Source organism: Bombus fervidus, chromosome 14 (assembly GCF_041682495.2).
Source record: "Bombus fervidus isolate BK054 chromosome 14, iyBomFerv1, whole genome shotgun sequence".
Lineage (NCBI taxonomy): Eukaryota > Metazoa > Arthropoda > Insecta > Hymenoptera > Apidae > Bombus > Bombus fervidus.
In genome coordinates, this window is record NC_091530.1 from 1,953,194 (window position 1) to 1,977,926 (window position 24,733).

At 37.0% G+C, this 24,733-nt stretch overlaps 3 protein-coding genes across 4 annotated transcripts; 2 read left to right on the top strand and 1 right to left on the bottom strand.

The window, feature by feature from the left end:
• Positions 1–1,647: 1,647 nt before the first annotated feature.
• On the top strand, positions 1,648–11,073 carry LOC139994565 (acyl-CoA synthetase short-chain family member 3, mitochondrial). Of its 2 annotated transcripts, XM_072017360.1 has the most exons (13): positions 1,648–2,107; positions 2,498–2,908; positions 5,405–5,570; positions 5,646–5,935; positions 6,187–6,283; positions 6,356–6,564; positions 7,086–7,314; positions 7,808–7,918; positions 7,987–8,186; positions 9,534–9,679; positions 9,789–10,011; positions 10,092–10,267; positions 10,436–11,073. In XM_072017360.1, the coding sequence occupies exons 2-13, from the start codon at positions 2,824–2,826 to the stop codon at positions 10,529–10,531; spliced, it is 2,028 nt and encodes a 675-aa protein (XP_071873461.1). In that variant the 5' UTR covers positions 1,648–2,107; positions 2,498–2,823; the 3' UTR covers positions 10,532–11,073. The 2 variants fall into 2 exon arrangements, with proteins under 2 accessions (XP_071873461.1, XP_071873460.1); XM_072017359.1 differs by having other exon boundaries at positions 1,648–2,908.
• On the bottom strand, positions 10,541–15,977 carry Erf3 (eukaryotic translation release factor 3). The gene is made up of 7 exons (XM_072017361.1): positions 15,343–15,977; positions 14,212–14,399; positions 13,978–14,098; positions 13,432–13,894; positions 13,016–13,322; positions 12,492–12,924; positions 10,541–12,357 (listed from the first exon to the last, which is right to left on the bottom strand). The coding sequence occupies exons 1-7, from the start codon at positions 15,581–15,583 to the stop codon at positions 12,314–12,316; spliced, it is 1,797 nt and encodes a 598-aa protein (XP_071873462.1). The 5' UTR covers positions 15,584–15,977; the 3' UTR covers positions 10,541–12,313.
• Positions 15,978–18,769: 2,792 nt separating this feature from the next.
• On the top strand, positions 18,770–22,121 carry LOC139994037 (tuftelin-interacting protein 11-like). Its single transcript, XM_072016312.1, has 8 exons — positions 18,770–19,041; positions 19,136–19,349; positions 19,471–19,648; positions 19,738–20,696; positions 20,802–20,998; positions 21,081–21,509; positions 21,594–21,751; positions 21,840–22,121. The coding sequence occupies exons 1-8, from the start codon at positions 18,933–18,935 to the stop codon at positions 22,086–22,088; spliced, it is 2,493 nt and encodes an 830-aa protein (XP_071872413.1). The 5' UTR covers positions 18,770–18,932; the 3' UTR covers positions 22,089–22,121.
• The last annotated feature ends 2,612 nt before the right edge of the window (positions 22,122–24,733 follow it).

A 24,733-nucleotide genomic window follows, 5' to 3' on the forward strand; every position in this document is an offset into this window, starting at 1 on the left:
GCGTTCTTTCTAAAAATCTCGCGTGCATACAAAACGAAACAGCGTTGAAAAATTAATATCAAAAGAAAGATATTAAGAGGAGTGTTTTCATTGATGAAATCTCCTTCTCTATTTTAGCTTGGGTTTTTCCTATATTTCTATATTTCTGTATTTTCCATATTTCTCTTGTTTTTAGACCTGTTTTTAGGAAACAAACCACGCTTCTTGATTGATGCGTTCTTTCTAAATATCTCGCGTGCATCAAAACGAAAGAAACCGCGTTGAAAAATGAATATCAAAAGAAAGCTATTAAAAGGAGTGTTTTCATTGATAAAATTCCAAATCGCGTTTCCTAAAAGCGAAAGCAACGTTGAAAGAAACGCGTCAGGAGATTTTTACAACGAAACACGAAGAAACGTATTTGACAGGAACAAGGGACGAATATCGATGTCGCTAATACGATACGATACGACACGATACGTGATACGTACGTTCAATCAAAGAAACAAACAAAAGATTTTCATGAAACGCTAAATACGAATGAATTATCGATTGATGGCGCGTAATAAAATAGCCACAGGGGTAAATACGAGAGGTTGCTATATAAACTTAATAAACGAGATCGTGCTCTATGATGTCCGAAATATTCGCAAGAAAATATAGATAAGAAATAGAAACAAGGAAATACGAAACGCGCGAAGAAAGAAATGGAAACAACAGAGACGTCGATTTTCTCGTCAATCACGATATTTATATGGTTCTTTACATGTCAGAACGAATATTCTTTCATAACTTTTTAACGTGTTAGACGGTCAAGGTGGAGTTCGAATCAAAAAACCGAGAACCACCGAAGCAGAAAATACGAGATAAGATCTGTCCGCTTTCACTTCTTAGAGATCAAAGTTTTCCATGAAATCGAATCTTCGTTAAAACATAAAAATTACAGTCGATAATCGTAAAACGACAAGGTGCAATATGCGTACAGTTAACAACGATGATCGATGTACGCTTCTTGACATTTATATTTAATACCAAGACTCTACGATGCGAACGTTCACACCGCAAATCTTTTTGACGAGTTAGGACGTCATATAATTTATTCGCTTTGTTCAGAGAAAAAAAGTAGAAAAGTTACGCGTATCTCTTACATCTACGCGAAATTACAAGAGTAAAAGATGTAATATTATGTTTCTACGTTTACAAATAATTCATTGTATTCAAAGATTCTACGATCGAGCCAAGTTCTTGCCGTTGGAAAGGTGAGACTCATTATAATTTCTGATTTAATCTTTTTTTAAGTATCGCTTTAATATGTAAATATTATTACAGAATATTGACGTAAAATGCGTTTTGGTCGACTGTAGATACGCACGTACGTATACGTACAGATGCATGTAGGTGTAGGTATAGAGACACGGGCAGAATAAAAAAAAAAACACCGAAAAATGTAAGGTTTTAAATAGATCGATTCGAGTAAAAGAAGAGAGAAGACATTTTCGAACAGTAGCTGAAAATATCGATGTTATTAGATCGGAATAATAGTTGGGTCGATTTGGTAGATGAGCTTCCTGCCTAAATTAAATGCGACGACCCTCGGATCAAAATTCATCGGGGTTAGGTTGGATTCAGAGAGTGAATAATATAAAATTGAATACAATAACGATTATCGTTAGTTTGAGCTCGTATATCGTCCGTGTGGCAACACTCTGTGCTTTCTCCTCGAACTCGTTCGCAATTTTCATCCAGTGTATTTATTATTTGTGTATCGTTCAAACATCAGGACTCTTCAGACAGTTCAAATTTACCCACCATGGTTTATCTTTGTGATAACAATCAGAAAGTTTAAACGGAGATACCTCAAGTTCTTTCGTCTAAGAAAGATTTTACGGCAGATTAGTACTCGATTTGGCGAACAAAACCGATAATTCGATCAACGAAGTAACATTAATTAGAAATTTCCATCTTGCTATCTTGATACCTTGACTTTAAACATTTTCATTGTTATTAGATATTAGCCGATGACGAGTTTCCCAGTTTTCCAAATAGCGCAAGATTGATTTTACGAGTTCGTGGAACGGTAAAAGCGGCCAATTCATCTTCGTCGTTCAATTTTTCCTCTCAAGTATCCGTAGGTATTTTCCCTCTGTTCGGTCGTTGCAATCGCGATAGCCGTAACGAAAGATAAAATAAAACGATAAAGGAAGAATGTCATTCGTCGAACGTGCGATCATTGAATTTACTTAATTGTGCTAATTGTAACGTCATCGTGGGTTACGCGATTTGTCACGAATCCGACTTAATACTCCGTGTCTCGACATATTTTGCTACTGTTATTGCTATTAACGCGTTATATCACACATCGACGTCTTATCTCGGACATAAAGTATGAAATATTATCACATTATTGTTTATCGGTTTCTTGACATACGCCAAACCTTTAGCTGAAATTCATTATATACGTGTACCAGAGCGAGAAACTAACAAGAACCTTATTTTCCACTGATCCGCGATTCGACAGAGACCTATCAAAATCCAAGGGTGGAGGATTTTATGATTAGACAACGTATTGGTGTTGCCGTAATATAGCCGACCTCTCGCCGCTGTGATATTTGCCGAAGAAAAATTCGCATTCGAAATCCGTGCGAACCCATTTACTGCCATAATCGTATTTTACGTATGATAATCAGGGTATCAGGCGATGGTGATTTAACGCGATTTGCAGCATATCGTTCGACGATCCGATAGATCGTAAATCTGACAGGCTGGATCGTGGTGGGATCACTGGATCAGCCTCCGAGTAGATAGAAAAGTATCGCACGTTATAATTCGATTCTTCATTCTCCGATGTCTCACGATCAGATCTCGAGCGAGATGAGTTTCCCATCGTTGATCGCCAATTCGAAAGATCTACAAAACAGCGATGGATCAGGTAAACGTTTCTTTATTTAGCGTTTCGATCGAACGGTAATCGTTCGATCGAAGAATAATATTTGAGTTAAGAATTTCGATTTAAAGAAATTTCTAATGTGTCGTGCGACGAATCTCCGACAAAGAGGAGATAGAGAGAGAGAGAGAAAGTGGCAAAGGAGAACGAACGTTTTTCTCGTCGAAAGTTCGCTATCGTCGTGAAACTAATTTTCTTCGGAAACTGGCTGTTTTTTCTAATAACCGACGCGCGTATTTACCACGCGTTTTATCAGTAATTAGATTTCTCCGTGTTGGAACATTTTCGCTTACTGGTGCGATTAACGTCGACGCGGTAGGTGTAAGAGTTTCCGTTCCGCGCAACGTCGAAATTTCATTGTTAAGGAAGTCCACGGATAATACCCGTTACTTTAATCAAATTATCCGACGCAGCTGCTATTTTCCAGATGCATTCGGAGCTACTAAACGTTGACGTATAATTAAATGCACAGAGCGGCAGTTTGAGACAGGGGGCAAGGGGAGAGGAGGGAATTTCCATACGAGGGCCACTGTAAATAAAATTATAAAGCAGTTCGCGCCAACTTTCCTTCCGAATCCGATACTTTTTTTCATATATAGAACGAACGCATTTTGTCAAAAATGTATTCGTTGACGGTCGTTAGGGCGTAACAGCTGGCATAAGACAAGTTCGAACCGAAGATTTATGGTTACTCGTGGATACAACGGTGTCCGTATATTCACCTACGCTATTTGATTTAGAATTTCGTAAGCTGTAGAGTTCGGTGCAAAGAAACTATCGAATTTATCAAGCGGATAACGAGCCAAATCGCTCGTATCGTCGAACGATATTCGGAATAGCGAAAGATTGGCGTTGCTAGATGGTCTGCTCGATCTCGGAATTTCCATCCCACGGAGAATCTTTGGATCGAAGAAACGAAAAACATGCGGCCAATTCCTACAACAGGATGCGATAAATTATTCGTAAGCGAACGAATGCAAAGTACACGCGCTACGGTTTCAAGAAGCGAGGACTTGCATACAGGACTCGACTAAAGCGTTAAAGAGAAGGAGGAAATTTTTCACGGGTACGTACGTACGTGTTCGTCAAAATATCGTCGTTCCGAATGAAATACTTTTCTTATCACGCGATGGTTTCGGATAAGAGAAGTTGCTTTCGCTGTACTTTAACGTAGAGTTCGAACGTACAACATGCGCGATAAATATACAGCTTGTGAAATTCTAAATTAGCTAGCGTACGCATATATAGGTTTAGTCGCCACGTGTATTCACTTTGCTTTTTAGAATGGCAAAGTCGAATGTACATCGATTGTTAAAAACGGAATAAATTTTCGGGTTTTCGCGTGATCGAACGTTCCGCGCTTTCGATTCTGAAACGTTTTTCTCTCGATCTTGTCGTATTCTTCTACCTATACGCGTTTGCACCGTATCCGGCGAAATAAAAATTTCCTCCAGCAACGTTCATCCGATCGTGTAAATAAACGCGTCTCGTAAAATTAAGAAGAAGCTGTTCGAGAGAGAGAGAGAAACGCGTGTAAAGCGGAGGGAAGCTGGGATATCGCGCTATTGGCAAGGTGAAGGTAAAATTTCGATTATCTTAAGTAGCGTAAACAACGATACGTTAAGACTGTTTTCACACGACGTTCGTAATTCATGGTACACACGGAAGTACACACGCACACACGTGAGGAACGTGTTAAAGGAGCGCGGGCAGCATAGGAAATTACTATGAACTTGGTACCGACAACTTGCAATGAATTATTCATTGGCGGAAGTAGAAAATATCAATAAGACAGCGCGATACCAACACGTGACCTTTAAATATTCATGAAACGCGACCACATAACGCAGATTACAGAAGTCAACGTTATATCTTTAACACGTCGCGATACGATCTGGAAATTTGCGCACGGCGGACGTTGGATGTTCTCGAATCGGGATCGCGATTACATTTTTGAATGTATCCCTTCGCGAGAAGATGATCTAAGCTAAGCTCACGGGATCTCAACTTCCATCTGCCTGAACAACTTTATGCCCATCTCGAGAGGCACGATAGCTTTATGTTAAAACTCGTCGATTTAATTCCTAAGAGATTTATTCCAATCTTCGAGAACGTATCGTACATGGCACGGCACGTGCTTCGTTTTAGCATTAAATCGCAGTTTGAATTTCCATTTAGCGATCGAGCAATACCACGATTCCCTCCCTGTTTATGATATTTATCGATCAATCGTTAACCAAGTACTTTTTTTTTCTTTTTGTAAATGATCCGATATGACGATCGACGTTTATCGTACGCATTCAGTCTGTACGTAGTAAAGAACGTTAATTGATGTAATAAAATAGCGTGGATAAAAAAGCAATACTATTTATCGATAATTTGTTCATTCGGAATTATCACATCGCGTTGTTTTCTCATCGAAGAAGATAGCTCGTAAGGAAAGATCTTCCCCTCGAAATCGTGTAACGCTTCTCTTCGTAGATTACATCGTCAATCCCCATCACATTCCCTGTCCGAGGTACGACGAAGCTTACAAGGAATCCTTGGAGAATCCTGAAGGTTTTTGGGGAAAAGTCGCGCAGTGCATAGATTGGGACAAACCTTGGGAAAAGGTGTTGGATAACTCTAAACAGCCGTTTACGAAATGGTAAAAACTGCTTGTTCGTGACCTTGCATGCTCGACTTGGATCGTCGTTTAAATAAAAATATATTCGTTCGGCAGGTTCGTCGGCGGAGAATTGAACGCCTGTTACAATGCGGTGGATCGGCACGTTCTCGCTGGAAATGGGGACAAAGTGGCATTGATTCACGACAGTCCTCAAATATCAACGATTCGCAAAGTAACATACAACGAGCTTTTAGACAAAACGTCCTTGTTGGCTGGAGCGTTGGCGGATATGGGCGTGGGCAAGGGCGACACGGTCATCATCTACATGCCCTTGATTCCCGAAACTATAATAGCGATTTTGGCGACTACGCGACTTGGCGCGGTTCATTCCGTCGTATTTGGCGGTAAAACTATTTCCAGATTCCTAAAAGTAACCGTCTCTACGATCTACGACACGACCGAGTGTCGGATTACATCGACTCGTACTACTTGCGTTCGCGCTACAAACCGATCTACGTGCACTTTCTAAGACGATGAAACCGTTTCCCTAACGTTCGTAATATCGTAAACGATCGAAGGAGACTCCGAATCGTAACATCGAACGATTCAAAGGGCAACTGACGAAGAAGTGTATTTCATTATCGCATGTTTTTAGGTTTCGCGGCGAACGAATTGGCCGTCAGAATAAATCACGCGAAGCCAAAGGTAGTGATCGCGGCCAGCTGTGGCCTGGAACCGTCGAAAATCGTCAAGTACGCTCGTTTACGTTCTCCGAAACGATAGCGAGATACGAGTTCAAATAAAGAAATTCGCTTTGCACGCAGATACACCGATATGTTGAACGGCGCTATGAAGATTATCTCGGTAAAGAGGCCACGATGCATCGTATTTCAAAGAAGAAACATCTGGCAGAGTGCTCTTTCGGAAGGTCAGTACGATTGGGACGACGTGATCGGTAGATCGAAACCTCATCCGTGTCAGCCTGTCGAGGCAAACGCACCATTGTACATTCTGTATACCTCGGGAACGACAGGTACGTACCCTTTTCGTAGCTATACCATGTACTTCGGGTAGAGATACCATAAAAAAAAAAAAAGACACCATCGACTTGCAATCAGCTGTATCTAACTTTTCCAACGAGTATTTGCTTGGCGAGGAAGTAAAATCGAACGATTGTCTCTCGTACGACTCTCTTTGTACGCGTTATATCGAAATATTTGTTTAGTTGGTTGGTCGTTGCGAATTGCTTTCGCGGTATTGTTCCGTCGAAACTCATTAATTTCTAACTTTGAATCGTACGATGCGAATTTCATCTAACTGCGAAACTTCGTACGCGTAAAAATTCATATTATGCGTAGCAAAGTCGTTAAACGGTTAAACGAGCCGACGTCACGTACTTTGAATTATATGCGCGATTATGTGCGCGTTTCGGAGAAAACGTTGCCCTTGAACGAAGCGTGTGAAGGATTTATCGGGAAAGCATATACGATAGAAACTATCGAATTCGTTTCACCGTGAATATTACACGAAGGAAATCAAACTGTTTCGCTAAAGGTCAACCGAAAGGAATTCTGAGATCAGTCGGCGGCCATTTGGTTGCCGTTTGTTGGACGATGAAAACAGTTTATGGTATGGACAAGGATTCCGTTTGGTGGGTGGCCTCGGATATGGGATGGGTGGTTGGACATTCTTACATCTGTTACGGACCTCTGCTCTATGGTGCCACCAGCGTAATGTACGAGGGAAAACCCGATAGGACACCGGATGCAGCACAATACTTTAGGTTTAAACATTTAACGTGCATCTTATTTCGTGTTAACTCTTTGCATTGCGAATTTTACTTCAATTTCGTTAGCGGCAGCTGCCAACGCTTTTAAGCGTTTTATTTGAAATTTAACTAAAAAATAAGACAATTTAAATAAATAGAGGAAGAAAGGAATTCACTGGAATAGCAGCTTTATCCATGCTATTGTTGTATTTTGTAATTTTTCAGCGTATGATACATCTTGAAACAATTTCCTGGTTTTCTTTCGCACGTTTCAAAAAGAAAAGGTGGACGCGAAAGAATGTCGAGCGGGATTCGAGTGCGAAGAGTTAAAACACAACGATATTATAAATTTAACGGTCCAGCTACCGTCGATCGTCAATTTTGTCTTTCAATTACAGCCCTATGCTATTGCCTATTAATTGCCGTTTAACGCAATTGCTTCTATGTTTCGCCTATCTCGCGTAATCTGCTCCGACAGAGTAGTCGCGATTCTATCGTTGTTTTACAGGGTGATCGATCAGCACGGTGTGAACGCGTTGTTTTGCGTGCCCACTGCTCTGCGCGTTATAAGACGCGTTGATCCGGATCTGTCGCTGGGTCGAAAATATTCCATGAAGTGGTACGTATTTTTGCAAACTGACGTATAGTCGATATAGTCTCGGTGAAGCACGCGTTTGCGTTTCGTAGTTTGAAGACCGTATTCGTCGCTGGAGAATTTTGCGACTACAAGACGAAAACGTGGGCAGAGAAAGCGTTCAAGGTACCGATTCTCAACAATTGGTGGCAATCGGAAACGGGACACCCTATTACGGCATTGTGTCTCGATTACGGGCACAATCCTGGATTACCGAAATACAGTACCGGTCTTCCGATTCCCGGCTATCACAGTAAGTTTCGTGCTTCGTGCGTGCTTTAACACGCACGTCGCCACGTCACCTAATGCTACGTGACTTGCGTGGAGGCCCCGTCACCAAAGTATGGGTGACGCTCTTCTTGTTCGAGTAACTTTCCTAAGATCGGACCGAACGATTCGAGTTTCTCGAAAAGTCGAAAGGATTGCTTTATTGGATGATAAACGAGGGTGGAAAAGAATGGTGGAATAATGGCCCTTACGCTACGTTCTAATTTGTCGAAATAGCTCGACTCGTTTGGTCCGATTGGGCAGATAGAACTAAAATTAAATTCATCGAGCCATGATTTTGTTACATATATGAATATTAATTATATCAAAACTTATTTATTAAACAAGAAATATTACTAATTTGATCGTTATATTTAATCAAAATAAATTATAAATTATTTTTTTTTTAATAAATATCATTAATAATTTTGAGATTAATCTAAATCTTTAAAATTCTTTAATATTAACACGTTCGTCGCCACGTCACCCATAGCTACGCGACGGGTATACTTGCGTGGAGGCTCCGTCACCAAAGTATGGGTGACGCTCTTCTTGTTCCAGTTAATTAATTAAATATTACATATAGGATATACAACATAAAAATGTTAAAAACACGTTATACCATACTTTTTATTAATTTATATTCTGGATAATATATTACATTATCCTATATCGTATGGTATTCGTTAAAACATTCCAAACACATTCGGGGTGATTTTGGGCACTTCGAAAAATAGTTAGACTCCGTCATCGCTACTCTCCTCGCTTTCAAATATATTTTCACGCTGTTTACTAAACATTTTGAGGATGAAAAAATCATCGATGTACGTTTCACAAGTACGCTTCTCGACTAAACGAAAAATCCGAGATGTCTGCCATGAGATCCCTCGGAATACTCTAGCTTGATAGCTATCGCTTTCTTCGTTTCAGAAATAAATAATCTTTTCTTTATAATGAATCGAAGGGGATAAACAACGAATCGAATGCGATAAACCGGCGGTCGGATTTGGGCCCCGCAGGAAACTTGGCCGAATCAGGCTGGGCGACGAACGTATTAAATTATTAAATATTTATTAACAAAAATTATTCCTAAATCAATGTTATTTATAAATTAGTAGAAAATTAAGAAATTAATTTTCTATATATTTTTATATATAAATTAAATCTATTCGAAAGAACCTAGGTATAAAAGAATTCGTTTAACATTTAATTTCTAAATATATATCGTAATTACTTATTTCACAAAAACGTATTTATATGTTTAACTTTTAAAAAAAGTCATTCCGTTTTAACGAACATTGTACGAATACGAGTAAAATTTCTTTTTACCTAGTCGACATACTACGAGAAAACAGCAGCGAGGCGGAAGCGCGTGAATTAGGTAGGATCGCCATAAAATTACCATTACCGCCCGGCTGCATATCCACGCTCTACCAAGACGACGACAGATTCGAGGAAATATATTTTTCCACGTATCCAGTGAGTCTTGTTCTTGTCGCTTTGCTCTTACGATCGAATCGCCAAACATATACGTACGTAGGACGATGACGTTTTACAACGATTTGATGATTTGACCGATCAAATACAGGGCTACTACGACACCATGGATGTTGGCTATAAAGACGAATTCGGCTATGTTTATGTCATGGCACGCGACGACGACGTTATCAACGTTGCCGGCCACAGATTATCCACCTCCGCCCTCGAGGACGTCGTGTTGGCTCATCCGGATATAGTAGACGCGGCGGTAGTCGGCGTTCCAGATCCGACCAAAGGAGAGATACCATTGTGTCTTTATATAATGAAAGAAGGTAAGAGGATCTTGACTGAGAAAAATGTGTATATCGAGCGAATATACCTTGTTGATAATGTCATGTATCTGTCTCTGTAGAAGCGATGAGAAACGAAAAACAGATTAACGAGGAATTGGTGGCGCGAGTAAGAAACTTGATCGGTCCCATAGCGTCTTTTAAAACAGCTGCAGCCGTAAGAGCGTTACCTCGAACGCGTTCGGGAAAATTGATTCGTAAATCTATCGCTAATTTAGCACGATCCAAGCTAGTAAAGGTAAATCGATGGTTTAATGAAACGTACGAAGAAACTGGTGAGAAATTGGCGATAAGCAAACGACTTTGTCGGTTCGAATAATGAAATTGCATTTGCATACGAGATAAGAATACATTATTTATTCATTCGTTAATCGTCGATGTAAAATATTTGTTCTTTTATTTGTAGATTTCAAGTACAGTGGAAGATGCATCGGTATACGTCGAAATCAAGGAAGTACTTCGGAAACTCGGTTACGCTAAATTAGCACCGGATCCTCAATAATAAGTGTAATTAAGCTTTTACCATTTTTATTATAAATGTTTCAATAATCATATATAAAATGTAATAAACCTACGTATGGCATATAGTTGACACGCATAGAAGAGCGTCTTGACAAAATCACACGTGGAAAAACTCGATTTGATAGTTACTTTAGTCGATTGCACTAAAATTTTCGAGTTCGCCATAACAGTAAATAAACTCGAAATTTCAGCAACTTGTGTTATCTGTATCGCCGTTAGGCCTTTACTGTAATTATAATTTACTTGGACAACGAATGTAATATACTTTAAATTATAAAAAATCCGACGGGAACAGATATTTCGTACGATGGGAAAAGAAAACTATTTCTATTAAATATATCACCACCTTCCTTTTTCACCGTAATATGTTTCATGCTGTCGCTTCTACTTTGTATTACTGAAATTATGGTGAGTAAGAAGAAGAAAAAAAAAAAAGAAAAAGAAAGAGAAATTACATTAGCATTTTTTTAATGTATCGATCGTAATAATATTAACAATTTAAAAAATATAACAACCATAAAACGTAAACTTTGCTGAACAATTTATAGGAATAAAATTAATTGCCTGTGAAATCTGTTTTGTTAGGAAACAGATCCGATATGAGACGTGAAATAAAGGATAATAATAAACGTAAAAAGTAAAAAGAATAGGACAAGAGATGTAGACACTTTAATATCTATAAAAAATTAGCAGCAAAGAAAAAAGAAGCAGTAATACATGTAAAGAAAGCACTCACAAAATGTCTGCTTTGAAAATTCTCTATATTAACTTCCTTTCAGTTAAATCTCGACATTAATTTTCTTTTATCGCATATAACGCTATAAATCATCGAAACTTTTTTCTGAAGAAGCACAGTGTAAGAATATCTGGTGTTATAGACACGTAATACATCGATACAATACACGAACCTTGGCGCCGTCAAACACCAATCGTATTAACAGAAACAGTACGTGCAAGAAAAAGCAAATCAACCATACACATGAAACCTCTTATCGAAATTAGTAGAGCACATTTTTGTTGCAAATTTGTTTTTAATGACAATGCAATAAGAAACGGTGTAATAGTAGTAATAATAATATTAATTTTATAATTATAAATTGTCGTGTAACACTATCTGGCAGATTTAATAAATTTCTGTATTTGTTTTTTTTTTTTTTTTTAGTATCCTTTCGCTTCTTACCACCAATTTAATAATAATTATTCAATAATCATTATAATAATATTAATAATATTTTCCTTAGTTTTTATCTTGTAATTGTTATTCTCTTCTTTTACGTTCATTAATGTCTCTCACCTCAGAAGAATAAAAATATCGTGTTTTACAATATTAAGGAGACACTGTTTGTCATTTGATCATTAATTTATTTGTAATGAACTCAATGTGAGTGCTGTGGTTCAGCTTACCTAATTAGAAGGAACACGCGCTCTTGAGTTTTTTTAGTGGTTTTGTCTCCTTATCTATATAATCAAATCTATTTGCTTTTTTTTTCTTTATCTCAGGTTATAAATACCCTCCCTCCCCCCCCCCGTAACCCCAAACCCCGACCCAACTGTCTGTGCATACGATGTATGTGCTTTTCTTTGATGTAAAACTTTTTTTTGCTTCTTGTGTAAGATGAGTGTATGTTACATTAACAGTTCGCGAGTAATCACGCTAGTTCCGTTTTTTTCTCGTGCGTACTGTATTCGGCTTGCATCTCTTGTGTATTTCTCGTTATCAAAGTCGATTATTATCCCAATCTGTGGTCACAGTTGAGCAACTTTACTCCACCACCTTCAGCACCTTGCCAATTGCAATAGTCTTATCTAAAAGTAGTAAGAAAAAACCAGTTAGAACTCGATCGTTGATAAGTAAGAAATCGTAATCCACTTGAAATGGAAACTTTTCAGATTTAAATACACATACGCGCGCGCGCGCTCGCAAAACCCGTAACACTTACTTTCATCCCTAAGGGTGAAACGTCCCATCTGTGGAAATAGCTTAAATCTTTCAAGGCAAATGACACCTGCGCATTCGATTCTCATTATTGCCACTTGATCCTGTTTGACGAACCTCGGCCTGGTTTTACTTTTATCCCCAGTCTTTTTGTCGACCAAACAGATCAATGCTTTTACTCTAACTTCTTCCGCTGCACAATGAATGTGCATCACAGCACTATAGCCAGCGCAGATAATGCTCTTATGCTCCAAAATTACAACTTGAGCGTCGAACACTTTTCCCGTTTTTATCGGATTGTTGCTGTCACAAAGAACAAATCCAGGGCTCACATCTTCTTCTTCGATGCCTTTTAATTTGATCTTTACGTTCTCGCCAGGTCCAACCGATGTCACTTCTTCGTCATCTGACCACAACTGATCTACCGTCACTGCCGTCTAATAAAACGTAATAAAGTATAAAATATATTAGCACAAGTAGTCGATTCGATATTGAAATATATATCTTGTTAAAATAGAACAAGTATACCCTATTCGGCATAACAAGTAGCGATTGTCCTTTTTTCGCTTCTCCAGCCTCCACCTTTCCCATTACCACTGTTCCCATATCTTTATATTTATCAACGATTGGCATGATAAAAGGTCCGTTGTTTTTACGATTAAGCGAAGGTAGAGAATCAATGAAGGATATGAATGGCGGACCAGTGTACCATGTACAAAGATGTTCTGGTATCGGATCTTTCAAACCGTAACCAAGCTGTCCTGAGACTGGCATGAATGTAAGATCTTTAGCAGGATTAAATCCCAATTTACGGAGGTACGGTAGTATTTTATCCCTAAATAATATAAATAAATTAATTTCCTATTCTAAATAAAACTATCGCATCTTAAGTTTATATATATATATATATATATATATATATATATATATATCATACGACATACCTGCACTCGTTGTATCTTCTTTCATCCCACTCTACAGTTGGGTCATCCATTTTATTCACTAGCACAACCAGATGTTTAACACCAGCAGTTTTAGCCAGCATCGCATGTTCCCTTGTTTGACCGCCTCTATCGAAACCGGTTTCGAACTCTCCTTTCCGCGCAGAAATAACTAACACCGCGAGATCAGCTTGTGCAGCTCCGCCAATCATATTAGGTACAAAACTCTTATGACCAGGCGCATCTAAAATTGTGAAATGCTTTCGTTCAGTTTCAAAGTACGCTCTACCAACTTCCACCGTCTTTCCTTTCTCTCGTTCTTCTTGGTTCGTATCTAGAGCCCAACTCAGATACCACGTTTCTCTACTTCTTTCTTTTGCTTCTCTTTCGTACTTTTCTAAAGTTCTTTTATCAACCATTCCTGTCAATGCCATAATCTGGCCTCCGATCGTTGATTTTCCTGCATCTATAATACAAATCAGAATGAAGTCGATGCTGATTGATATATATTCTTATGTATCTTAACTTGCTAATAGAATTCTTACGTACCAACGTGTCCTATAAAAACAACATTAACATGTTCCTTTTTACTTTTAGTATCCTCTGTTACTTTAACAGGCTTTTTCTTAGGGATTTTAACAACCATTTCTTCATCCTCTTCGTTTTCAGCCTAAAAACGGAAAAACGAAAAATTCTAAGTAATCGTCTGGTAAAAGGAATTTTTTAAACGATAAATCAAAGTCTAAGAAAGATCTTATTATATACGTAAAAGCTTCAGCGTACTTCTTCATTTTCAGGAGTTAAAAGAGGATCACCATCTACCGCTGCTTCTTCCCATGAATCAGCTGGTTGATGTTCCGGGCTAGTATTCATTTGATCGGTAACGTTCGGAGGTGGTGCCCCTCCTCCAGCAGGTGGTTCCTCCACACGATTGCCCACTGGATCTGGTAGAACTACTGGCGTAGTATTACCTAATAAACATACGCAAACTTGTAATAAAAGGAAAATTTTTTCTATCAAAGCAAAAATAAATAAATTCTCGTTAACAGTTTATAAACCAGAAGAATGTCAAAAGAACTTTCTATGGTTTATTATTTTCCCACATTTCCATGTCATCTTGTATAATCATCTTATTTCCATAAATGTTTATGAATTGTCTTAACGTACAAATAAGTCATTTCCTCCGTTAATATTTATCTATCGGCTGTGAAAATAGTAGATTCATCGGAAATAATATATTGTTATAATATAAAGTTATGTAAAACATTTGAAAACATTACCATATTGTATTGGAAATATTATTTTGATATTCATCTATTGTATTTAATAATAATCAAACGACACATCTTCTCTTCTCAAAATATAAATAAACCAATAAATTTAATATTTCTTTTTACTTTACATAGTATGTTTTCTTATCAATCTGACACATTTTTATTCAAGGAATATTAGAATTTGTATACGAATATTTTGATCTGTATTAATGCTATTATATCAACAAAATTATTATAGTATACATATCTAATTCCTAACTTCATGCCCTTAATTGCTGTACAAATAAATGCTTTGAATTTAGCATCAGTTTAATTATTGCACAATATTGGGTTAATATTAAATATACGTATTATGTGTAATTTGTGTCTTCCCAAAAAGCAGCAATTTAGTAAAGTCAACTTACAATAAGAAGACAGACATTAAACTAAACCCAGAAATCAACTATCATCTTTCATTAACAGATATAAGAAAGATACAAATCAGTATGCGAGTAAAGTAATAGGGGTTAGCCGCAGCAGTTACATTACAAATGACTTACAATAACAAGAACCTTACATGCTTTCCCTTTATATTAATAGCCTGTACATTTGTTTGGAAAGACATAATTCATGGTTAATCGAGTTTTATTTCAAAACTAACCATGATGTATTTCAGGAGGCATAGAAGTGGTTACAGAATTCATCATGACAGCAACATTGCAGGAACTGTCGGCCGTATTACTGTTCTGCGGTGAAGAATTAATGCAGAAAGAAGGCACGAATTCCGCAGCATTTACATTCAGAGTGGAAAATTTGCTTTCGATTGACTTATCCTGTGGTGAACCGATGTCTCCGTTATCCGCCTGCTGTTCCCATGAATCTGGTGCTACACTGTTCGCCATATTTATTAAGAGTTCAATAGTTGAACCGACCTCGTAGATTAATCGAACACGGAAATCACGCTACGCTACGTGCAGGATTTCGATTAAACCGCGATTACAATTGGGACGGGGTTTAAAAAAATAATTATTTATGATATCCGCGCAACACCGTACACGCGTATCGGTACCCCGCGTGCGACCCCCGTGGTCTGTTTCGTTGTTCTACTTCGCCGGAACTGCAAACATCAAAACACCAACTTTCAACTCGAGAACGTTCCGTCGTTTTACCGCATTCAACCGGATTACAGTCGTTACAAAATCAAAAAGATAATAAGTGTCACGAACTTACGGCCAGTACAACAAATGACGTTCTAATATTTAAGCCCGCGATTTTGCTAAAATATCTCTAGTCATACGATAATGTTGGCACCAACAAATTCCATTTGTTACGCGTTACACGACCGCGTGAATTTAGATCACCCAGCAGTAGCAGGATTGCCAATAGAATTGGGAGCGAAATTTAAACTCGTTTTATGTACGGACGTGTTACGTTAGCGCGCGAACATCGTCACAACACCACATAATATAGTCATATCACTGCGATTTCATACACTGATGCGAATTCTCAACTAAGTATCTGTTAATATCACGAACCTTGAACGAAATTAACGCTCAAGGTGGAAGTAAATTAAAATATGTTTAGTTTTTTTCTTTTTTGCACTCTTTAGCGTACACAAGTATATGCAAGATGCAGAATAACGTTACCTTTAGTTAATTTACCTTCACTGTTGAGTAACACGAAGAGTATGACTGTCGTATGACCTTAGAGAGCTCCGACTGATGATATTATAATAACTTTCCTACTTTCTATGGTTGTTATGGAATGGGAATCTATTATTTCAAATCTTGTAATTGTGTACTCTTGTCGGCGCATATCCTCAGATATTGCTGATTCATACCAGGCGTTTACCTGACCCATCGGACACTTGGGATTAGTGTTTATTCTTTTAACGAGGTCCGCGTCGTAAAGTTTGCACTTTGTGAGGTAGGAAATTCCGATTTCAAATCAAAGGAAGATGTGAGTCAGAGCCATAAACCGAGGGTCAGGTCAAAATCCTGAACAGATGTTTTGTATAAATTAGAATCCTTTTTATATTTTATATTATTAACACTAAACCTACCAGTGGTGGTCAAATTAATCGCTCTCGAATTTCTACACAAATTTTTAAACTTTCGCTTCATAATTTCTGAATTTTCCTAAAACATGCATACAATATATTTTTCGGTATTTGCATTTAGTTTGCTCTTTTATTTTCTGCGAAAAATTGATACTCTGCCGTGATTGAAATTTATATCGTGAACGATCATTTTGACAAAATATTTTAGTTACTTTTAAAATAAATGCAATCAGTACAAAGAAAAGGCTAGCTCAAGGTCAAATGATAAACAAAATCAGTAATAACGAATAATAACAGCTAATAATAATAACAGATAACAAAACTAGATGCGTTTATTGCTCTGCTACTATATGCCTGTGGTGTATATCAGGCAAAAAATTTAGATGTCTCATATTTGTGGAAAAAAATTTGGAGACCTGCATCTTTGTCAAAAACAATGAGCAGGAATGACTTTGTTGAAATTACGAGGTTTACGTGATTTGATAGGAAGAGCGAAAGAAGCCAACGTTTACGAACCAATAAATTTGCAATGGTATCTATAGTATGGGGCCAATTTACAGAGAATTCTCCGAATTGTTCTAAACCTGGTGCATAAATTACTTTTGCAACGCCGCAGGGTAAGGCCTCCAAGGCCTACCCCTCGTTATCATGACTTGCGTTAAATCCGAGGAACGACCATAAACCCAAACATTTTAGCTTAATTTCTATTAATATAAGTATTTTCGGTTAATGGAGGGACCTTTGAACGATGCTTGGGTTTGTTGCACACTCATGCTAAATACGGAGAAAGTGGATGTGCGCAGCGAAATACCTGGTTTTTCCCAGAAACAAGAATACACATGAGCCAGCAAAACGTGATCGCGCCCAAACATCGCGACTCCCGTTGACGCGTTTCAACACGCTCTCGACAAGCGTTGACGCGTTTCAACGCGATCGCGTCTCCACGCGACTGAACGAAAATACAACTTTTGTATAAAGAATCGCAATACAACTTTTGTATAAAAAAACATGCAATAAAACTATCAACAAGTTCAAATTCATTACTACAAAAAAATTTGTCAAGTAAAAAATTGTATAGGTTAGGAAATTATGAAACTTTGTTTAAAATGCCGGAAATACTTATGCGGCAAATGTACATTTGATAATAAGATAATTTGTGAAAAATGCAGCGAAGTTGAATAAGATATATCTCTATATAAGTAAAAGTGTAATTCTATTTAAGTCTATGATTGAAATTATACAAAACTAATTTGGGCGAAATTTTATGAAAGTATTTTATATACATTTAGTTATAAATTAACCATTATCTAAGTTAAATCATAAAAACTATTACTTCTTTAATCACAACTTATCTTGATCGCACAGATAGGAATAGGTATACACGAAGTGTCGGTAGATTTAGTGTTAATACGTATAATTTAAATGATCAATTATACTACACAGTACGAACGGAAAACAGTATATTGTCCGGTTATTCATTAAAAGCAGTCGTATAGGAAGAAGCAGTTCAGGAAACAAAAAGGCATTTTTTTAGTTAACTTTAGATTATTTGTTGTGGACGGTAACAAACTAACAATTAGAATTTCTCGATATATTACCTTCGGCAGCTCCTGTAAACTTTCTTAGGAATTGTATTCTCCTTTTTCCGTGTTATTTCCTTCTCAATTATTTCCCATCTTCTTGTGAATTTTTTTTCCCGCCTAGACGAATAAGGCGGAGCTAAAAGGCTTCAATTTTCCCCCACCCCCGAGAGCGGCAGCCGACACAGAACTTTCACTTAACAATTTAGTTCAATTTGAACGGTCAAGGAAGAAGGTTGTGTGTGAGAACGGATTTCGAGTTGAATCATTCTTTTGACTCGCTGTCGTTACTAAATCCGAACGTAGTAACAGAACGCAAATACATAATTGTAAAACTATCGAAAAAGTTTCTTAATTTGTAATTGAGTTGTCAATATATATATATATATATATATCAAGTAGCTGTGCCACGTGCATCACTCCACACACGTTGGCAACACTGCTAAATAGAATCAGCTGAGACTGTTCAGTTTTGTGACAACGAAACGCAACATAACCTCTACTGTTCGATAGTTACATTATCGTTCCGTTTTATTTCTATATTTTTTAGAAATATAAATATAAATCGATTAAAAACGTTGTACAGACAGAATAATAATAGACATTAGCAAAATGTCAGAAAACGAAGTAGAAAGCTTCGAAATCACGGATTACGATCTCGAGAATGAATTCAATATTAATCGTCCTAGGCGTAAATTATCAAAAAAACAACAAATGCTTGGTAAGTTCTTTGTTTAATAACTATTATGTCTATTCAGTATAATATTAAACTCATTTTTCATATTTCATATTTCATATTTCATGTTTCATTTCAGGTGTTTGGGGCGATGATAGCGACGAAGATGAATTATCTGCTAGACCATCGTTTAAGACATTTGATAAAGGACCCAAGAATTATACGACTCCTGTAAATTTTGTAGCAGGAGGTATTCAACAAGCTGGGAAGCCTAAAGAGGAGACAGAGGACGAAGATGACGATGAAAGCAACAATGAGAGCAAATCTCAAAGAGAATTTCCAAATAGCTCAAGGTAAATTTTAAAGATGATTTTTTATTTATTTAATTATTTAGACTTCGTTTTAGACTTATTTATTTCATTTTATAATATTGGTACAAGTATTCTAATCGGTAAACTTTCTTTTCGCCAATAGTTCTGAAGATGAGAAGCCGAGTTCTGTGCATCAACGTACGTCGTTTTCGTTAAATACAGATGGGGATATTGCAGGTTTACGTAAAAAGAAGCATAAAGTAAACCCCTTATTAATGCAAAGTGGAATGGGAAGTTGGGAAGTCTATACGAAAGGTATCGGTGCCAAGTTGTTGCTACAGGTATATATAATTATTTTAACAAACAATAATTATTTTGTTGATACTCCCGTACAGATATACTTATATCTGCTTTTCTGTTCATTATTTAGATGGGTTTTGAACCTGGAAAAGGATTGGGTAAACAGTTACAAGGTATAAGCGCGCCAGTTGAAGCACATCTGAGGAAAGGTAGAGGTGCGATTGGTGCTTACGGACCAGAAAAAGGTCCTAAAGTTGCAGAAAAGAAGAAAGACGAAGAAATAGAAGAAGGGAAAGATCCCAAAGCTAAGTTATCACAGTGGAGGAAAGGAGATGGAAATACTGCTAAGAAAAGAGTAAATTATGTATATCGAAGTGTTGATCAAGTTTTAGAAGATGGGAAATTGAAACCTAACAAAAAGATAAGAATATCCAACGAGATGAGTAGGGTCAAAGTTATAGACATGACTGGACCGGAACAAAGAATTCTTAGTGGATATCATGCTATAGCTGGAGGTCAACAGCGACCCGACGAAAACGACGTAGTTACTGATAAAAAGTCCAAAGTTAATTTTGCATTGCCAGAACTTCAGAATAATTTAAATATACTTTTGGATATGTGTGAGCAAGATATTATACAAAACGATAGAAAGATACGGCATCTAAGCGATATAGTAATTGCACTAGAGGCAGAGAAGAGAAACAAGTCTAAAGTTCTAAATCAATACTTTCAATCAATAGATACGTTAGAAAACATTATTGCAATCATAGACAGATTGATGGATGAAACAAATCAATTAACGTTACAAGAAATTGCGGACGCTTTTAAAGATTTACAAGATAAATATTACGAGGAATATAAAATGTACGAACTCGGTGAATTAGCTAGCAGTTTTGTTGCTCCAAAAATAAAAGATTGTTTAATTAGTTGGAATCCATTGATGCAACCAAAACAATATATTAAATTATTCGATCAATGGAAAAGTATCTTAGAGAGTGGTACCACCACCACTCTTCAAACAAGAACTATGCACCCGTATGATCATCTTGTTTGGAAGTCATGGATGCCATCAATCAGAGGTGCTATACAGTAAGTAGTTTGTTTTACAGAAAATTTGTTCGTTAACATACTTCAGTAGTACTATGTATATGTATATTTACCATACCCTTCATTTTCTTTCTTTTTTTTTTGTAGACAATGGACATGTAGGCAGCCAGAACCACTAATTGAATTAATAGAACATTGGATCCCACTACTTCCAAATTGGATATTAGAAAATATTTTAGGTATGCTGGTTCTCCCCAAACTCACTTTGGAAGTAGAACAATGGAATCCCCTTACTGATACAGTGCCGATTCACACATGGATTCATCCTTGGATACCACTTTTACGTACGTATACATACAAAAATTCACCATTAGTTATATGAAAACACAAAGAAACTATTTCAATAACGTTATATTATTATTATAGGAAATCGTTTAGATATTTTAATATATCCAATAATACGACGTAAATTAGGATCCGCATTGGGTCGTTGGCACCCGTCCGACATATCTGCCAGATTAATGTTACAACCATGGTCTAACGTTTTCGCAAAAGGAGATATGGAAGCCTTCCTAGTGAAAAATATCATCCCAAAATTGCAAATAGCACTTTCAGAATTTGTTATAAATCCCCACCAGCAACATTTAGATCAATGGAACTGGGTATACGAATGGAAGGACTTACTTCCATCTCATATAATGGCAGGCCTGTTGGACAAATTCTTTTTCCCTAAATGGTTACAAGTTTTGGCCTTGTGGCTAAATCATTCTCCTAACTATGATCAAGTTACAAATTGGTATATGGGATGGAAAAGTATGTTGAGTGAAAAAATATTGGCCGAGCCGTTGGTGAAAGGTGCGTATTCAGGATAAAAAATATTGAATTTCCTTTAATCAAACAGAATCATCAAATTATACTCATATGCTTATTGACTTACAGAACATTTCAAAAAAGCGTTAGACATAATGCATAGAGCAGCTTCCGTGATACGGAGTCAACAACCGGGTGCAATAGAACAAGTTTTCTATTTAACGAGGTTAGAAAGAAGTCAACCTACTATGTCACAAATGCTTTCAACAGCTCAACCAAGAATGGAGGTACGATTTAGTTTTACCTACCTATAATAAAGTGAGATAACTATATTAACTTCGATTATAATATTACATTCTTTCCTTTCCTTTGCAGAGATTTGCCGAAGCAGTTAGGACAGCATCGCAAATACCTCTGGGTTTCAAAGACCTTGTACAAAAGAAGTGCGAGGACAATGGTATATTGTTTATGCCAATACCGAATCGGTACAGGAAAGGAAACCAAATTTATAAAGTTGGTAATTTCCAAGCTTATATAGATGGAAATGTTTTATTCGTTTGTCACAATGGCATACATTGGATGCCAACACATCTAAATACTTTACTAGACATGGCTGAACTTTAGGACTAATTGTAATCTATATAATAATATATAATGTATATAATAGTATATAATGTATATAATGTATATAATAGTATATAATTAATATTTAACAGGTGTATATAATTATTTGTTTTGTATATATGTTGTAAAATATAAGATATAGTGCTGTAAGAATTGTATTGAATTAAGTACAATATACTTAATAAAACTGAGTGTCACTTTTTATATTTAAATTTGTTTTATTTCTTTATAAACTCTTCCTTACCTATCCTTACTTGTATTTGATTTACTTTTATTTTTTACATAAGAAAATTGGAATTTTTGAAAGTTTGGGATTACATTTATGTCGTTACACGTTCAAGTACGAAATGAGTAATCAACACAGGATAATAATAGGAAACATTCGAATGCTTAAAGAAGAAATTATATTTAAACTTCTTGGAATGATACGAATTTTCTTCTAGAAACACGAACGTCTGTACTCTCTGTCCTTGTATAGCTTTACTTAGTCAATGGCATTACGGCTACAAGACGTTGTACCGTGCGAGCAGAGAACATCTCTTTTCTTCGATGGTACTCCCGGCATTCACGTTTCACGAATGCAATCCCGGGTTCGCGAATGTTTTATATGTAATATATGGATATATATATGTAATATATGGATGTATCGTGGATTTATCATTCCTTGTTTTCCTAACGTAACAGTGTTAAAAATTTCGTCGACGTTAACATGGAGTTCCGATATGGTAAATTCAGTTTGAGTTATTAGGGAGACTAATATTTCGTTTTTTCCATTGTGGTTTTCAATCTTGTGTATATTGTTGGCAAGGTTTTCGAGTTGATCTGTTTTGGTGTCGTCTACCACGCGTTTGATAAGTGCGGTTTGGTCTCTAAAGATTGTTTTTATTTTGTTGTTGGAGTCGAATAATGTGTCGATGTTTTTGTTAATGAGTTCTAGGTCATTTTCGTCGAGGGTTTCGAACAGAGTTTTTGATACTGAGCCTATGACATTAAGCAATCCGCGTTTGCTTCTATAATGCAATAATAATTTGAGTTGCCGAGACAGGTTTTGAAGATTTCTGTATTTAGATTTTAGGCTACTTATTTCTGGTATGTGAGCGCAAGGTGGTTTACATTGACGGTCTATTAAATCTATCACGCGTTGTAATCTATCAACTTGATCAATTGGATCGTTAAGCCTTACTATAAGAGTGATATCTATTTGTTCGTTGTACAGATAGCAGTCGTCGATGTGTTCCAAGAAAATGTTGGCGTAATTTAGTGGTTTTACTGCTAGGTCGCTTTTAATGTATTCAAGTGTTAAAATGATCCATGTTATGGTCTTTTTCCTGAAAAGTAGGGTTTTAGCCTGTTACCGTGGATTCTTTGCGTGTGACCGTTGGAATATTCGATAAGATAGGTGGGTGGATCGGAGGAGAGGATTTCTGCAGGTCCTAGCCATTCGTGATCTAGTTTGTTGGCTTTGTGATCGTTATGTACCCATACTTTGTCTTTTATTTGGAATATAGTTTGTGTTTTAATAATTTTTCGAATCTGATCTCTTCGATACCGCCTTTTGTTTGATTCAGTGATTTCTCTCGCTTTCGCTATATAGGCATTATGTCGGTTCCTCCAGAGTTTAAATAATTGATCTTTAGTTAGGGTGGGGGTGTTTGATATCGAGGATGGCATGTTAGCTTGTCGTCCAAATGTTAGTTCGAATGGGGTGTGTCCGGTCGTTTCGTGTACCGAAGTATTATATCCCATACATATCAGTTTTAAATTTTCGTCCCAGTCGTTTTGTCGGTCGGTCGTACAAGTTCGAATAAGATCTTTTACCACGGCATGTGTCCGTTCAAGAGATCCGTTAGATTGCGGGTGGAAAAAAGTGGTTTTCACGTGTCGAATTTTGAAAGCCTCTTCAAATGTATCCATCAGTTTACATACGAAATTTCGTCCCATGTCCGTGAGGATACTTTTCGGTGTAGAAAATATATATACATAGTGATCCAGGAGTTCGTTAATAATCGAGTTGGCTGTTTGGTCTTTTAAAGGTATGAGAACGAGATATTTGGTCTGGTTTTGGTTAGGGGTCCGAATATGTCCATTGCGATTTTATCATTAGGGTTAACGGGTGTGTCAGTTATTACGGGTTGTTCTTTGGCCCTAATACGGTTTAATTTTTCTCGTTGGCAGGTTTCGCAGTTTTGTATAAATTCTGTGACGTCCTGCTCTAGGTTTGTCCAGTGATGGTGTTTTTGTATTCGTTTCACGGTGCGGTGTATACCTAAGTGTCCTACTATTTCGTTATGATTCTCGCGCAGTATAGTTTGTTTTTGTTCGTTATCGTAGTCTACTGGCGGATCTTGTCCAAATACCAATTTTATTTGAGGGAACCTAGTCGTTAGAAACCTTAACACGAGTTGAATGTTTACTTTTTCTAACGTGCTGAAGCTATTGTCATTTATTCCTATATGCAAGTGTCCAGTCTGATTAATAAAGTGTTTAATTAATCTATGCAACCAGTGCTGTTCGTTAAAGTCTCCTAATTCGGTCTTTGTAATTTGTTTAAAGCGTGGTCTGTTAATCTTTTGAATTATTGGAGCTGGGTGATATTTGTTTTCCAGTCGATATATTCGTCGTAATAATTCGGGTTTTCTAAGCCG